General features: G+C 28.6%; 4 protein-coding genes across 7 annotated transcripts; 2 read left to right on the plus strand and 2 right to left on the minus strand.

Annotated features, from left to right (window-relative positions):
• Nucleotides 1-10: 10 nt before the first annotated feature.
• Tes (testin LIM domain protein) lies at nt 11-5,153 on the plus strand. Its single transcript, XM_070315875.1, has 6 exons — nt 11-123; nt 281-856; nt 968-1,169; nt 1,344-1,636; nt 2,204-3,733; nt 4,238-5,153. Exons 2-6 carry the CDS (start codon nt 794-796, stop codon nt 4,589-4,591), a joined length of 2,442 nt encoding a protein of 813 aa, XP_070171976.1. The 5' UTR covers nt 11-123; nt 281-793; the 3' UTR covers nt 4,592-5,153.
• Nucleotides 4,985-9,394, minus strand: LOC138944829 (HIRA-interacting protein 3). 3 transcript variants are annotated; one of them, XM_070315877.1, is made up of 5 exons: nt 9,264-9,284; nt 8,048-8,492; nt 7,020-7,787; nt 6,667-6,919; nt 4,985-6,583 (listed from the first exon to the last, which is right to left on the minus strand). In XM_070315877.1, the coding sequence occupies exons 2-5, from the start codon at nt 8,477-8,479 to the stop codon at nt 6,465-6,467; spliced, it is 1,572 nt and encodes a 523-aa protein (XP_070171978.1). In that variant the 5' UTR covers nt 8,480-8,492; nt 9,264-9,284; the 3' UTR covers nt 4,985-6,464. The 3 variants fall into 3 exon arrangements, with proteins under 3 accessions (XP_070171978.1, XP_070171979.1, XP_070171977.1); XM_070315878.1 differs by lacking the exon at nt 9,264-9,284 and adding an exon at nt 9,188-9,208; XM_070315876.1 differs by lacking the exon at nt 9,264-9,284 and adding an exon at nt 9,289-9,394 and having other exon boundaries at nt 4,987-6,583.
• Nucleotides 9,395-11,451: 2,057 nt separating this feature from the next.
• On the plus strand, nt 11,452-12,773 carry LOC138942167 (lysM and putative peptidoglycan-binding domain-containing protein 3). Its single transcript, XM_070312218.1, has 3 exons — nt 11,452-11,633; nt 11,866-12,070; nt 12,158-12,773. Exons 1-3 carry the CDS (start codon nt 11,584-11,586, stop codon nt 12,677-12,679), a joined length of 777 nt encoding a protein of 258 aa, XP_070168319.1. The 5' UTR covers nt 11,452-11,583; the 3' UTR covers nt 12,680-12,773.
• Nucleotides 12,774-14,112: 1,339 nt separating this feature from the next.
• Nucleotides 14,113-15,926, minus strand: Rps11 (ribosomal protein S11). 2 transcript variants are annotated; one of them, XM_070312229.1, is made up of 5 exons: nt 15,843-15,926; nt 15,458-15,583; nt 14,850-15,055; nt 14,494-14,632; nt 14,113-14,262 (listed from the first exon to the last, which is right to left on the minus strand). In XM_070312229.1, the coding sequence occupies exons 1-4, from the start codon at nt 15,900-15,902 to the stop codon at nt 14,509-14,511; spliced, it is 516 nt and encodes a 171-aa protein (XP_070168330.1). In that variant the 5' UTR covers nt 15,903-15,926; the 3' UTR covers nt 14,113-14,262; nt 14,494-14,508. The 2 variants fall into 2 exon arrangements, with proteins under 2 accessions (XP_070168330.1, XP_070168326.1); XM_070312225.1 differs by having other exon boundaries at nt 14,488-14,632.
• Nucleotides 15,927-16,939: the final 1,013 nt, after the last annotated feature.

Below are 16,939 nucleotides of genomic sequence, written 5' to 3' on the forward strand. Positions count from 1 at the left end.
ATGTTGATTATGAATACATAAGATACATGTGCAACATCTGCTCTCAAATTTTTGCTTTCTTGATATTTTTTCATTATATATATTTTCTCAAAATATACTACAAGCTAAATTGGTAACGTAAATGTATGTAATATTGTATTTTCTTACGACTCCTTTCCATCAGATTCCTACAAATATATAAATATATCATATATATATATATATATATAGAATACATCACATTAAACAATAAAATACTAAAGTCATGTTTGTGTTAACAAATATAAATATTTATTTGCAGGAGATATAAGGATTCTCGGAAAAAATTCATGTCCCTACTTGCGATTGCTATATTATAAAATTCGTGCAAAGCTCTATTTATGCAAACACGCACACAATCAAACACAAGATCCGCTTTTACAAGGCCCGCGGCTGCTTATCCCACCTTTGCTCCGTCTTTAAAAGCGTTCCCTCTCTATGCGGGTCATCGGCGATGACTCATTGTGTAGTAGGGAGTAGGGCCAGTATAGCGCTGTAGAGGGGAGCGAAATAATCTCTCACACAAGCGCATACACGAATGTGTATGTATGTGTCGTGAAAGAGTAGCAAAGAATGGGGCTGCCTCGAAAATTTCAAGTATTGGTGCGATAGTCGCTAAGCCTGACTAAGCCAACCGCTTCTCTCGGATGACTCATATTCGTGTTGTATGTCAAGTGGCTGTACGAGATAAACAAAATAAGCTCGTTTTCGAAATTGACGCATGTTAGACACGAATGATCTTTTGAAATAGAAAGTTTTAGATTTATACTGGAGGATGGAAGAAGAAACGGCGAATCGCCCAAAGTGGTTGTTGGAACTAGAAAATCGTAAACGAAAAGTATGTCACATAATTTTTTTACAAGATTTTCACTATACAAGTAGGAAAGGAATATTATGTATGTAAAATTAAGATTGAAATTTAATTGAACATTATATCTTTGTTACTTAGCCGCATTTAGCACATGAAGCTGGTGCTGGTGCATTATGCATGAATTGTAATTCTGCATGTCCTGGTCTTGATCTGCATTTTTGGCGAAAAATTTGCAAAAATTGCAAATGTGGCCGGGATGATCATGATGTCGATGATGACGAATTTCCACAATTTGATCTGCTGTTTGGACCAAGTGGAAAATTTAAAAAGAAGACTATGCGTAAGTATAATGATATTTATAGATATTTATAAATGATATTTATAGATTATCTTTTCTTTATATATATTCTTTACATATAATTAAATTTGTATTATATATATATATATATATATATATATATATATATATATATATATATATATATATTATATATAATACAAATTTAATTTTTAGGTTTGCAAGTAAATAACAAGAAACAAAATGAAGGTGAAACTACATTTGAATGGATACCACCAGATACAACTGAAGAACTTGCTGTGGATTATATGAAAGCTTTGCCTGTAGAGAAATTACCAATTAAAGGATCTGCTGGTGCTGCTTTGCGGAGGCAATTGTTACAGAAACAATTACCACTTCATGATATTGATCACAAAGTTTGTGATGAACTTAGTGAACAAGAACAGAAACAATTTGAAAAATATTTAGAAAATATAAAAAAATATGTAGGGCAAGGCAAAGTAATGAAGGTAAGTCATGTCGATATATTATTAACATTATTAATATGAGTTGTGGTTTATTATTAAAATAATAAATATATGTTCATATTTGGTTTATTTAAAACAAGTACTCAAAGTATCTATTGTTAGCATATTTTGTTGTAATTTATTGCACAAAATTTAGCTTACGCGATGATACTATGCATTTTGTCTAAAAATTTCAATTGTATGATTTTTAGCTTTATTATATTATACAATATATTAATAGATTGATCCTTAGGCGACGCTATTGCAATTATTTTGTTCTACATATAAAAAGTACTGTTGCTGATACTTATTGCTTTTAATTTAAAAAATTTGATTATGTTTTATTAATCTTACATATCATTTAAAGTACAAATACTTAGAAATATTATGAAAATATTACTTGTATAGATACTTGAAGTATTTTCTTTTTAAAGCTAAATTATGTATAAAAATGTGTAGCACATGAAAAATCTTTTGTAATTTTTTATGCATTGTACATAAAACTTTTGTGTATATACTATAATTACATAAAAGATTTATAAGTAATAATACAAATGATGTCGTTTTCAGATGATAGGTGCCCGCCCGTTCGATCGTTCTCTCATGACTCCTATCAATGCAACTGATATGCAACATTTCAGTCCGCAACATAAATCTTATATACCTTCCTCTGTTGTTCAGTTACGTACACCGAATAGTTTTACTGTGAAAAATTCATATGCTAAACATCCATACGAAGTTCAAAATAAGCAGGATGCTATAATCATAAATGACAATAAGATATCCAATGCAGAAGGATATAACTGTTCACCAACTAATGTAGCTGCCAATAACAACATTGCGAAGTCGCAACTAATCGAAGGGAAATTAGTTAATGAGCATTCTCAACATGCGAGTGATATATCCATGAACGAAAAAGCAATAAACAGTAAAGTAATCAATTCCTCGATTCCCGCGCATCTTGCCGAGCAAGAAATCGTACCTGCTCGCGAGATGCATATTTCTGGAAGTTACATACCTTACAGAGGAAATACATTGAAAGGTGCTTTAGAGAAGCATAGGGAAACACTGGATAATATCACGCCGTGCATTGCACATTTGGAATCTGTTAATAACGAAGCAGCCTCTATAGCGGAATCCATGTTGGCGGACGCTCTTCTTCCACCTAGTGCGATACACGCCAATGATATTATCGGAAGTACATTGGATGAGAAAAGTCTGATGTTTATAAGAGAAAAACTTGCCGATAAGTACAATGCCACGGAGAATTCGGCAATGCTCGCTATTCCTAAATCATCTCGATTATTAGACACGAATGATATATTACGTAACGGCGGATCTAGGGAGAATAATAATAATCCCGTGAATATTAATAAAGATGCAGAGAGAACAGCTATTATAACTGCTACGAAAAATCCTGCAAAAATTCTATTGGAAAAGACAGAAGTTAACAGCTTTGTAAACACTCCACTAGAAGCAGAGAGGAAGATATATAAACATCCATCTCAAGTAATTGAATCGATTGCTTTACCTGTTAGGGCAAATCACAAACCGACGAAGAATAATTCGTCAGTGATAGAGGAGTCTAAAACTATACAAGAAAGTGCTATGGATCCCTTATTGAATAAATACATCTCTGTGGATTCTACTCTTCCCATATTAAATTCATCATTGCAAACTGGTTCGCAATATCCTATTAATGCCAGTCCGTTACAAACCGAATTGAGTAGCTCGATCTTGCAACCAACCATCATACATTCCGAACAGTTGCAAAAGCAAGTATTCCCTCATATTGTTGGAGATTCCAATGAACAATTGAACACACAACATGTAGATCATCTAAAAGATAGTATAAAGAATTTAAAAATTGATTCAAAGATGCATAAGTGTGAAAAATGCCATGAAGATATACGCATCGGTGATGTGATTGTAACCGCGGAGAAGGCTAACAATGCATCCTGGCATCCTGGTTGTTTCGTTTGCTCGGTGTGCAACGAATTGTTAGTAGATCTGGTGTACTTTTATTATAAAAATAAGTTATATTGTGGAAGAGATTTGGCTGCATTCTTGGGAATTGTTCGATGTTTCGCATGCGATGAGGTAAGTGTATATGTCATGGCATAATGTTTTTTATTAAATGCATATCTTTTTCGAATTACAAATTTTTTGGACAATATTGTGTCAACTGTCTCTTGGCAAAAATGTATCAAGGAAAATTATTTATAATAATTTCTTAATTCCCACATATATTTTTATAATTAAAAGATTAAAATCCTAATTAAGATTCTATCACAAAGTCTGTGGATGAGAAATTAATTGAAGAATATGATTCATTTATTTGTTCTGAAGTTTGCTATTCGAAAAGCTCTTTACTTCTAATTGCTTATCAACTAACTCCGAAGTTACGAATATCTTCACATTCTTGTAACGAAAATGTCTCAATATTTTGTAAAGATTTGGCAAGGAATTTGCAGTTTAAAGAAAGTATATTTTAATGAGAAACATTTATATATAAAGATATTAATATATTTTGTCAAAAGCCATATTTAAAATGATTAAAATGAAAATTTAATTAACCTTTTTCTTCACTTCTATTTGTTGCAGTTAATTTTTGTACGAGAATATACAGTTGCAGAAGGGCACAATTATCATGTGAAACATTTCTGTTGTTGGGATTGCGATATGCCATTAGCTGGGCAACAATACATTACTGAAAGCGATCGTCCATTATGTCTTCCTTGTTATCAAAAATCATATGCAAAGACATGTGCTGCCTGCAATATTGTAATTGCTGCTGATCAACAGGGTGTAGCGATAAAAAATTTAAACTTTCATGCAACTGAAGCATGCTTTTGCTGCTATAGTTGTAAAAAGAACTTACTAAATGGTAGAATGGCGATAAAAGATGATAAATTATTCTGCAGTAAAGATTGTATTGCAAAGTTCCTTAATCGATAAAATATATGTATATATAAATAAAAATCTCTTTACTATTTTTAATATGTTATTTTTTCATTGTAAGAACAGAATATTTAAAATTCATATTTAAAATTATTTTAAGAATCTAAGAAATATATAATGTTATAAATGTGAATTTTAATAGTTATTGCCTATATGTCAATCATAGAAAAGTTTGTTTAAGGTGGATATATTATGGGGTTTCCATGTTATCCTTCTAAGGAAATATAGAATAGAATAAGCTTATCTAAGTTATTCTAACAGAATAGGCTTGTCACATGTGTGCCAGCCACATCAATAACATATTGATCATTTCTTATTTTCCACTTCTACATGTTTTATTTTCATTTTATCGATTTTATTATTATTATATATTTTTTTAAATTATACACATAAAAACTTAAGTAGATGTTACATCAAAGACATTTTTACAAAGAAATAAAATGAAACAAGTACCAGATTGCATAATTATGGATCTACTACAGTTGAGACAGAAAAATATATTTCTTCCTGTCGATCTTCTTTCAATGCACGGCCATTCCATTATATTACCTCTATGTAATTATTGGAATAGGAATTATGATTAATGAAAAAACCATATAAGTAATTCAAATATATACATATTGCAATGTATAACCATTTATGTTGTATGTACATATTAATACTATACTTCATATGATAAATTTTGTACATATATATCTATATTATGTGGTACACAAAATGAAACAATAAATGCATTGATTTATCTACTACTAATTTTACAAGGGGTAAATCTGCTACAAATTTGTTACAGTTTTTTATAAATTTGCTGTAATTTTGAAAATAAATAATATTTATAACATTTTACAACATTTTAATCTTTGCACCTTAAAAACTTGTAGTTATTTTCATCATATGTTAATTACATGTGAAGAATCATTATTGCAGCTTGTCAAAATGTTTGCTACAAATAAACAGCCATTATAAAGGCTTGCCAAAGATTTTCTTGCCTATATCTAAATATTACAATAATCTGTCAAGTTATAAAATAAATTTTAGTAAATCATTATTTTAATTGGTATGTAAAAAAATATATTAATTTGTGCGATAAAGTGATACACTTCAACCCTATGAAAGAGATCACTACTTCATATAATAGAGTACCTTAAGTAAAATAGTGTGTTTTGCTGAACTATGCAATAGCAGAGCATTTTTCATTAGGTTTATATATATAATTATATTTTTAAAAATAGAAAAATAGAGAAATAGATTTGCGATAAATATTTTGAATATTAATTCTCTAATATTAGAAACTTGGCTAATTATTTTTTTAACATTAGCTGAAGCTGTGTATATAGGCTTGATGAAAAAAAAATTGTTACATGTTAATTATTTATTTAATTATATATTCATTTATATATTCATATTCAATGCACTTATATATTATAGATTAATTGTCAGTATTTTAAAATATATCATTAATCATTTTTTCATTTAAGCAAAACACATCTATCTTACAATTTGACGATATTAAATTCTTTGTTTGTTTCATTTATAATCCTTTTTTTACATTTCTGCACACGAAATTTTTTTATTCTTTTCATACTAAATATATGTTGGAAGCTTATGTAAATTATATTTTTTGCATGTTTAATAATTTACTTTAATTACGAGTAAAAGTAACGAATCAATATAATAAAAATGAGTCTCTTCCCATATTTCCAATTAATATATCATGTATAATTACATAATTCATTGAAGAAAATAATTATGATATACGAAAATATATGAATAATATTAGAAAATATTTTATATACATATGCAATATGCTTTTATGCACATATGTTTAAATATTTATGTTGGTTAACAATTGTGGGTCTCTTGTCAGCCTGCTCTATTCTGAATCACTATCAACGATGCTATGAATACGTTTGCGAGCTTCTCGATATCGTTGTGGTGTATCTGGAGATATGGAGCTTTTATTCATATTTCTTCTTGCGCGCGTAACACGTCCTAGGAATATAAATTTAATATCTGTATAATATAGCTCTCTACAATATTATAAAATAAATTCATAATAAAGCTTTATTATTAACCTTCAGATATAATGTTGGATATATCTAATTCAGACACTTCTTGCATTCTTTCTTTCTTTTTTTTTGCTCGTTTACATTTTTCCAATGTTGGCCTTCCACTAATACCATTTTTTTCTAATAATTCTTTTAGGCAGTTTATTCTTGCAGAATTATTCCGACAATTAGCCCAAACGTCGTTATAAGATCTTATTTTTATACCAGCAACCTTTATATATTTCTTCAATTTTTGTATTTGCCTATTGTTATCTGGTTCCTAAAATAATTTAATGTTATATGATATACATACACATATTTATAACATAGATATTTATACAATAGATTAATTAATTTATCGGTACGAAATTGTTACTTACAGCATTACTACGTCTCGTCCTTCTACTTTTCAAAAATTCTGTCTCATTTTCGGAATTATTATTACTTTCGCTTGCCGAAGAATCCTTTTCTGATAATTCTTCTTCCGTTTCACTTTTAGTTTTTTTTGCTTTATTAATTTTCTCTGATGAAGTCATACTTTCATCATCAGATATGTGTTCAATACTTTTTTTGGAAGGATGTTTCTTTACACCTCGTCCTCTTTTTAATTCTACAGAACGTTTTGTTTTCTTAGTCATTGGAAATTTTTTCATCTTTTTTTTAGTCCGTGGACTATAATCTTCATCCGAATTATTATTTTGGCTGTCCTCAGACTCAGAAGCCTTCAATTTATTAAAATTTGTTCGTGATTCTCTTTTTTTTACCTTTTTCTCTGATTTAATCTCCGATGTATTAGTGACCTCTTGCAAATCAGACTTTTCTGCCTCTGATGTACTACATTCCAGTTCCGATTCATTTGGTTCAGCTTTAATAATTATCGTCTTCGGGCGCGGCTTTGTTTCTTTCTCATTTTCACTTTCGGAACTCGGTTCTTCTTTATCACTAGCGCATTCCACTGAGAGCTCCAATCCATCTACTACTTCTGTATCCACAATTCGATTTTTCGCAATATATTTTTTTTTTATCCCATTTTTCTCACTTTGCTCTTTTGTTTGCTCGTCTGTTTCATTACTTTCTTTTCCTTCTTCCTCATCATTAGAAATAGATATTGCAATTGTGTTTGTAACAGGTTTTTTGTGTGGATTATCCTTTTTTAGTATAAAAAAAAGAGTAATCAATAATTAATATAAAAAAATAATCAGTTTTTATATGTTAAAGCCATTTAATACATATATAATATCATATTTTTAATTTTACTTCAATGTTAACATTAACAATTTAGCTCAAAGTTAGAAGAAAAAATATAATCAAAAATATAAGAGAATATATATTTAGGATGTGTAAAAAAATCTTTAAATATAAATAAAATAACATAAATTACATAAAATTATCTCAATTAAGGTGTTACCTCCTTTTTTATATTTCCTATATTTTCATCCATGATAGAACAATCCTTGTTTAAAAGAATCTCATTCCCATTTTCCTGTTTGATTAGCTTAATCTCTTGTTTTTCTTTATTTTCCTCTTTATGCATGTTTGATTCAGACAGAAATTTCTCCTGTACATTTTGTTCGCTTTCTGAATATATTGTATGCTTTTCTTCTTTTACATTATATTCACCTGTATCATTTTTATCTGAAATAGTCTCGGTGTTACCTTCTTTTGATATTTCTATCTGTTCATCAAAGAAATTTCGTTGCTTTTTAGTAGATAAATTGTTTGCTTCATCTTCTGCAGAATCTTCTTCTCGTGGCCTCTTCTTTGTCATTATAATATCTGCAGAATCTGAAGATAGCTCTAATTTGTCCATGTCTGCTTCCTCATGCTCAGAGTCTGCCATCTTTAACAATAATCTGAAATAAATGTATATTTTATTGTTAGATATTATAAGAAAATAAATATAAAACACAGTAACAAATGAAAGTATAAAGCAAAACAAACATAATTTAATAAGATTTTGGACGTGTTCCGATATTCACTGCCGGTATTGAAAATCTATCGTATATGTGACATAAACTATAGATTTTCAGTACTGGCAGTGAATATCGGAACATGGCCTTTATATAAGATATATTTTTGCATATATTCACACACACAAAATAAACCAATTAAAATGTTAAAAATATGATGTAGCATTATTTTACATTCACATAAGATAAAATTGTTAATTTGGAACAAACATAAATATCAAACAATTATATCTAATGTTAAACATGATAATATAAATTAAGGTTATAAAGCTTTATTGTTAATTTTATACATATAACTTTTGTTAAATCTTTGTCATATCGATTTATATATATTAAAATTGCGTAAGAATAAATGAAAAAATTATTAAAATAATTCTTAACGTGTAAAACAAATATTTCAGCGACGCATTTTCGAGCGCATGTTATTTCGACATGTGTCGATTTTTCTCATATGTATCAAATAATATACAGAATTTCAAAAAGGCATACGTAAAGAAAAAAATAAGAGGAAAATTACAAGTACACAAATGCGTAGCTAATATCCTACATATGAACATTCAGACATGCATGACAATTACTGAAGATAATAAATAGCCAAATTAATCTCTCTATATAGATCGTAAATATTTCTGTATCTCTGTAAAATATAATTACGGGCAATGTATATGCGTATAATTACCTCCAACCTCCAATATTTATTACGTAGTTGTCACGACTAACGCGATCATGGCTGCGTCCGAAAACACGCTTACGGCTTACGCGCTGAAAGCGTGTTCTATCTTTGTTATTTATGGAAAGTTGAACAAGGACAAAGCATGCTCAGCGCTAAAAGTGTGCTTCTGGAACGCACCTCATGCATGTTTTGCGCGGCGAAATCCTATGCGATAATGGGCGCGTTCAGAAAACACAACTGTTGAGCATCGTCTTGTCAACACTCGACGTTGATTTGTTGGTTCTAGAAGTAAGAACCAATCATGTTCGGGTGCTACTCAACGGTTGTGTCTCCTGAACGCACCCAATGATGTAACGGCTAACACCGGCTAAAACAAACAAACAAACATTCAAGAAACTCTCTTTTTTAGAGGGAAATTGTTTTCATGGTAATTATCCCATAGCAAAAAAAATCACAGTGATATCGCTCTGTGACAATCGAATATGTCACAATGAAATCACAACGAAATCATGGTAACATGCGAATGTCCGCTTTGTCACAAGTGTGATATGTCATCTCTATATGATATCCATTGTGATTAAAAATAAAATGTTACAGTGATGCAATTTACATATTAGACATACACATAAAATAGTCTTATATAATTTAAAAAAAAAAAAAAAAATTTTCACTCAATATACATATACAATAGTTTATATGCTTGTACTTTTAAAATATGCAAACATACATTCGCATACATATATATGATAAAAACACGGCCCAAAATGTAATTAACTAAAAATAATTAAATTTAATTAATTTATTTCATAACATTATTTTTATTGAAAGTGGACTTTACATTTTAAATGGACAATATATATACAAATGATTTTCATTTATTCGGATATTTATCTACCCGATTTCTGAACAATCAGTTTAATATTGTATATTTGAATTCTCTGCGTTAGTATTGTATTTAAATTCTAGAATCAGAAATCAAACTGATATATAGGAATAGTTATTATAACTTTAATATATGTATATTATTAGCCACTCTCTATAAGAGCTATATATAGTGTGTTCGAAAAGTCCCGGACTATCTGTTTTTCTCGGAAAATACGCATCAAACAAATAAATATTTGGAACAAAAAAGTTGTATAGTTTCGAGGGGGTTGTGAGATGATACCATTGGTTTGACCTTGAAGAATTATTTGATGGTCACATGAAGGTCACATTTATTTTCTTTAAATAGAATACTATATTTTTTATCGTATATATTCTTGTAGCCCATCGTGAGAGGTTTCTCCCTTCAGAGAGAATTCACACCTTGGTAGAAAAGCAGAAGCCAATCAGAATTTGCGCTGAAAATAAAAAGTACATTCTGCTTTTTTAGCGCGGGTTCTCTGATTGGCCTCTGCTTTTCTGCCAAGGTGTGAATCCGGCTTAACTATCTGCACTAAAATTTTATAGCAAATATAATAAAAAAACTATTTTGTACAGTTGTTTACGGTTAAAATACACACACACACACACACACACACACACACATATATATATATATATATAAGCATTTGTAATACTTATTTCTTTCTTTCTTTTTCTCTTCTTCTCAATATTCTTACTTTTATGTGCATAATTCTTGTCTCCTTAATACCGTTTATATATTTTGTTGACTTTTATTGCTTCCATATTGATATTCTTTCTTTTAAGTCGAGCACTGCAATTTCGAAAATAATACTCATTAATTTGAGAGAGATGCATTTTTACATGAGCAAAAACTTATAATATAATTTATATACATATTTTAAAATCGACATGAGATATTAAAAAAATTCAATTCGATAGACTTTAAAGGACAGTCAAAAACTATATTTTATCTGTGATACATCAAATATTTTTCTAATATATTTATGTATATGAAAATGCATTCTTACATGAAATGTTACCAATATTAAGACCATAGACATAATATACTAGACCAAGCGTTTGCCTTTATTTAAGGAATGAGGATAGATACACGTACAAAAGGACATACTCTGTTCCGTGTTTTTTGCATTCTCTCTCGCTCGCAAGGAGCACGAAACAGAGTATGTCCTTTTCTACGTGCACCTTGGCTCCCACTGCTCAACACTCGGTCTAGATATACTATGTCTATGGTTACGACTTTCGTATTGGTTAGGTTAGGTTAGATTCAACGAACATCCGTCTACCTGTCATAATGCCAATTGTTCCAATATATTTTTTAAATATTTGTATGCAAACGCAATATACGGATAAGCATTATCGTCGAGAAGGTGAAATTATGTTAAGCATCATCACATTATGCCGCAAAAATTAATGAATTCAATGTTCGACGAACAAAAAAATGCTAGGTAATTTTTGGATTTCTCTACCAATTTAATTCTTTTGTAATAACATTACGAACATATAATATTTACAGAATTATAATATGTATAATAATTAATTTGTATCAATCGTCAATGTAACCAATAGTTTCAACAGTCTTTATGAAGTATTTATTTTTTTATCAATTTTATATAAACATTTGTTAAATTAAGTGTAATATATGATGGAACATTTATTGATAATAAGTTAAATTTTCAGGCAACTGATCTATCAACGTGGAAGAGAAGGTTCTCCATATTATGTATTTTTACACTCGGATGACGAAAATAGTACAGATGAGGAGAATATCTCTTTACAAGTTATCAAACGATCTACAGCACCATGTCGCAAAATCGAGGTGATCAATATACAAATAAAACCTGAAGATACTTTGCAGGCATTGGCTCTTCGATATAGATGTACAGTATGTAGAAAATTTTGTCCATAAAAATATAGCATAAAAATATTCATAACTTTGTGTTAATTTTTTTATACTGTTGCATAATTTTAGATATCTGAACTAAAACGGATTAATAAAATTGATAAAGAGAATGAGATATATGCAAAGCCTTATATTAAGGTTCCTGTACAACCATTTTCTATTTTAACTGAGACATTATCAGAAAATCAAGATAAGAATATTATCATTACATCTACGCAAAGTCAAGAAAAATTACCTACAAAAAAGGAAGAGCAGCTTATAGACTTTGGCGCTATATCGACCACAGAATCTTCAAACATAGAAATCAATACTATTATATTAAATTCGGTATGTGAACCTTTATCATCTTATAGTGCCAATTCCTCTGAAGTTCTACACACAGAACATGATCAATTACTTAATGATATGGACAGTACCGAAATAGTAGAATCTTGTGAAACAGATATATTTAAATGTTCTGGAGACAATTGGGGATTGTCTTGGATGCAACTTCTTGTATTTTCATTACTGTTGAGTTTTGCAGGACCTATTATATATATACTTTATATAACTGAATATTCAGCAAAAGCAAATATGACTACAAGTAATTGATATTTTGTATAAAAAAATATGTATAGATATAATAAGTATAAAATAGAAGAGAATATATATTTTCTATGCAGATATAATTTCTGTAAATTTTGGAACTAAACACTCGATGTTTTAATTATTATACAGATATAATAATTTAATATATGCATTATAAATTTAGAAACATCTCTGCATTAAGATTTTAATAGTGCAGTTAGAATTGTATATATAATTGTATATATTTTTATATTTAAAAATATACTTTCTCTTATTCTATTTTATATCATAACAAAAATAGTCGCAGAATAGTATTTTTTATACTGAGTGAGATTTTGTTATTGAAGATATAACTTATAAAATGGTTCAGATATAAACGCACGCGAGACTTTTCTTATAAAAATTTTGTATATGAAGTCTTTATATTTGAACCAACCATGTATATTAGATATAAATCTATATCAGAGATATAAATATTACTATCAATATACTTAGATAACAGATTCTAAAATAAATTATTGAAATAACTAAATTATTATTTTTTATTTAAGAAAAATTGTTAATTTGTTATGCTATATCAAGCATAATTGTGATAAACTTTTGACACAATAGTTAATTTAATAAAATTGATTAAATCCTACTTATTGATAGCGAATAACATAGGAAATAAGATCTATATAAGTCTGTATATATATATATATAAAGCATTCACTGATACCTTTGTAATTTTGAATCATCTATTGTTAATCTAAAGTACTATGAAATGGATTTTTCATATTTCTAATGTGATTAAAAATACTCAAATTATTTGATGATGCTTATTATAATTAATTTAAAAAATAGCATAATAATATATTAAATATATATTACTATATATATTTATACGAAGAATCAATTTTGCTATTTATATTAAGTTAATACCATTTCTGTATCATTTTAATTTGAACACAAATTGCCTTTCCTTAAAACTTAATTTACTATTATAATGCTATTATTATAATAATGACAATAATATTTGCCAAATATATATGAAAATTATTATTTTTGTATATTAAATGCTTACGTGTTCATAATTGCTAAATATATTTTTAAAAACTAGACAGTATATCATTATTTCAGATTATTCATAATTTTTTTAATCGATTATATTTATACTATGTTTGTGGCATTATTCTATTAATTTCCAGCATAATTATTAGAAAAAGTAACTATTTTGATTATTGAGATTCTTATAATTGGAATTTATAATCATGTTACTTATTGATAATCTCAATAAATATATCAATTTTTTATTTTTTTTTAAATATATAAACGGACAAGAATTTAACATAACATATATCTATTGAAAAAAAAATTTAGTCTTTTTGTATAAATAAAAAAACATTTATAAAAAGCTATATGTAGATCATGAAAAATTATTTAGTAATATTAAAAAATGATATAAATTGCATCACAAAAAAAATGAACATTTTTATAGAAATTTTATTTCTCTCATTTCAGGTTTTGAATATAAATTACAATACAGAGATGACATAATCTTTGTAACTGCACACATTTGTTGTAATGTTTTATTAGTTTTCCTTCACATCCTCACACCTGGCAATGTTCTGTAATAATTAAAGCAACAATAATGCACAAAAGACATTTTATAATTTTAATTTGAAAAAAATAAATACAAAAATATTCAGTGTGTGTGAGAATATATTCGTCAATATATATTCAGAAGACCATCGTATATTATCATCATTTAAATTTTTAATTTAATTATATTTGCAGTAAGAAGAATAGAAAGAATATTATAAACTTAATAACCACAATAGATCACAACAAACCATTACTGGAAGGAGAGATGTTTAAAATTTCTTGAAACTTTTCTTTGATCCTGTTCCTTTTGAAACCTTCAATACATTAAATCTTACTGTCTTGCTCAATGGTCGGCATTCACCAATGGTGACTACATCACCGATTTCGACGTCTCTGAAATTTAATTTATAAAGTTTGTAAGTATTAATTGTGATCAATTGTTATATGTTTTTTTTTATTATTATTTTGTCAGATCCATGATAATTCTTCAAATTGTATTATTATTTGTCAGGAGACCATCGTGATATAAACTATCATCATATAAAAACACTTTTAGTAAAAGTTAAATATTTCTGGAAAAAAAGAGAAACTCTAAATTATTTTATTATACCTGAAGCAAGGACTAAGATGAACGCTCATGTTACGATGACGTTTCTCAAAACGATTGTACTTCCTAATGTAATGTAAATAATCCCTGCGTATAACTATAGTACGTTGCATTTTCATCTTTTGTACCACACCAGTGAGGATACGTCCTCTAATCGATACATTGCCTGTAAATGGGCATTTCTTATCGATATAGGTTCCTTCAATGGCCTGTAAAGATTGAACAGAATATATGAAACGTTTTGTATATTTTTTACCTATTAAAAAACAAAATATGCAATTATTCAGTATTGTGAGAATATAGAATCTATCTTCAATCAATCTTCAGAAGACCGTCGTTTATCATCATATTAAATATTTTGATTAAATCTGATGATAATAATATTAAAACTATAAATTAGACTTTTAATTATAAGTAATTAATTAGATTATTAATTATAAGTAATTTTCAATATATACTTTGATAAATCAATATATTTTTTAAATATTTTATCTTTACAAATTTATTTCTTTTTGCGAAGATTACTACAAATAATACAAATAGAAATGGAAACATTGCAAGTAAATTATTGAAGTAATACTGTGTGAATTAAAAGATAAATTTATACTCACTTCACGAGGCGTCTTGAAACCGAGCCCGACATTGCGACTATATCTCATGGGCTTCCTACGCTTCGGGCCCAGACCTTTCTTACGATTAAGAAAGATCGTGGGTTGTTTTTGAAACGCACGCTCGCTCTGCAAACGAAATCATTACACAAATTATGCATATTTTTCACGACATCGGAATTTGATGTCATGACACGCGTGTACAACCTAACCACGTGCTATGCTCGCGACTGTAATCTCTCGATCACATCTTCATCTATGAGCTTGCTTTTTGCGTGAACTTTATGCGTAACGCTAACTATCGCGAAAATATAACACATTTTCGCAAAATAATATCGTAACACGTAAAAAATTTCATTTATTGACTGCTGTAGGATCGCACACGTACCTGATCTGCCATCTTGCTCTGAGAGTGAAAGACCGATGTAAACCGGAAATGGCGCGGCATACAACGGATCTCGACTTCAGCGACTCCATGATCGCAGTGTAACCAACAGTGTAACCAACATAGGAAATATATATTTTTCTATAGAGCCCAATATGCAATGGTGCGCGATTATCGGAGATCGGTGCAGGCCTATATATCGTTCGTTCTGTAAGTAATTACACCGATCACAATATTTATAATAATTTGTTTGGAATCACTTCTAGTATTTACTCTACAACTTTTCCAATTTAAATTTTCTATGTTAAATAATAACACTTTATGTAGTCGCATTTTTTACACTTATTTTCAGATCTAGACACTATATACGATTGGCTCCATCGTTTCGATAATTCGAAAATTTCAATATCGCTTTTCGAATCGTATAGTTAATCGCGTCGCGCGTGAGCGACAACGTGAGCTATACAATTATACGTCAATATCGTCATTCGGGATCGAAAATTAATTTCTACACGCACGCAATCAATCGTCGTAGCATATTTCACGTTAAAGTGGAGCAAAAATGGAACTTGCATACGATTGGAAAATCATATATAACTTGTATATTTTCTTCGGTTCTCAAAGTAAGTACACGTAAAATAATTGCTTATTTAAAAACGCTGTGAATGAATTAGTCATATAAATTAAAAAGTACGCGTACATTGAATATTGTCAACATATATACATTATAAAATAGAGAGATATATACATAACATATATTTGAAATATATTCCAATATATTTGAATATAACTTGTAAAATGAGTTAAATTTTTTTGGAAATGAAATTTTTCCATATCATTGTGTTTTTGTAATTTTTCTATTCTTTTCGTCGACATTCTAAAAGTTTCAATATAGTACGTTCAAGCTGTATAAAAGCTTCCATTTTATTCGAAGATGCTATGAATCGAAGAATCAATTTGCACAAATCGCATTCCATTTCCATGAGAGATTTAGCTTCATAATGTCTGAAAATATGTGAACCAGATAATATGCCAAACAGATATGATAATTACATGTTTCTGTCGATTCTTATACAAATTTATTTATTTAATCGTAGCTT

The sequence above is a fragment of the Polyergus mexicanus genome, unplaced genomic scaffold, assembly GCF_030449975.1.
Source record: "Polyergus mexicanus isolate NDT 795.1 unplaced genomic scaffold, iyPolMexi1.0 SCAF_2, whole genome shotgun sequence".
Taxonomy (NCBI): domain Eukaryota; kingdom Metazoa; phylum Arthropoda; class Insecta; order Hymenoptera; family Formicidae; genus Polyergus; species Polyergus mexicanus.

Coding starts and splice junctions, on each gene's coding strand:
- Rps11 (XM_070312229.1), bottom strand. CDS start 15,902: ATGCCGCGCCATTTCCGGTTTACATCGGTCTTTCACTCTCAGAGCAAG. Junction 15,056..15,457: donor GTTTCAAGACGCCTCGTGAA/GTGAGTATAAAT, acceptor CAATCTTTACAG/GCCATTGAAGGAACCTATAT. Junction 14,633..14,849: donor CATCTTAGTCCTTGCTTCAG/GTATAATAAAAT, acceptor ATTAAATTTCAG/AGACGTCGAAATCGGTGATG.
- LOC138944829 (XM_070315877.1), bottom strand. CDS start 8,479: ATGGCAGACTCTGAGCATGAGGAAGCAGACATGGACAAATTAGAGCTA. Junction 6,920..7,019: donor GGACGAGACGTAGTAATGCT/GTAAGTAACAAT, acceptor AAATTATTTTAG/GAACCAGATAACAATAGGCA. Junction 6,584..6,666: donor ATCCAACATTATATCTGAAG/GTTAATAATAAA, acceptor TTATATTCCTAG/GACGTGTTACGCGCGCAAGA.
- Tes (XM_070315875.1), top strand. CDS start 794: ATGGAAGAAGAAACGGCGAATCGCCCAAAGTGGTTGTTGGAACTAGAA. Junction 1,170..1,343: donor ATTTAAAAAGAAGACTATGC/GTAAGTATAATG, acceptor TTTAATTTTTAG/GTTTGCAAGTAAATAACAAG. Junction 3,734..4,237: donor GATGTTTCGCATGCGATGAG/GTAAGTGTATAT, acceptor TATTTGTTGCAG/TTAATTTTTGTACGAGAATA.
- LOC138942167 (XM_070312218.1), top strand. CDS start 11,584: ATGCCGCAAAAATTAATGAATTCAATGTTCGACGAACAAAAAAATGCT. Junction 11,634..11,865: donor GACGAACAAAAAAATGCTAG/GTAATTTTTGGA, acceptor TTAAATTTTCAG/GCAACTGATCTATCAACGTG. Junction 12,071..12,157: donor CTCTTCGATATAGATGTACA/GTATGTAGAAAA, acceptor GCATAATTTTAG/ATATCTGAACTAAAACGGAT.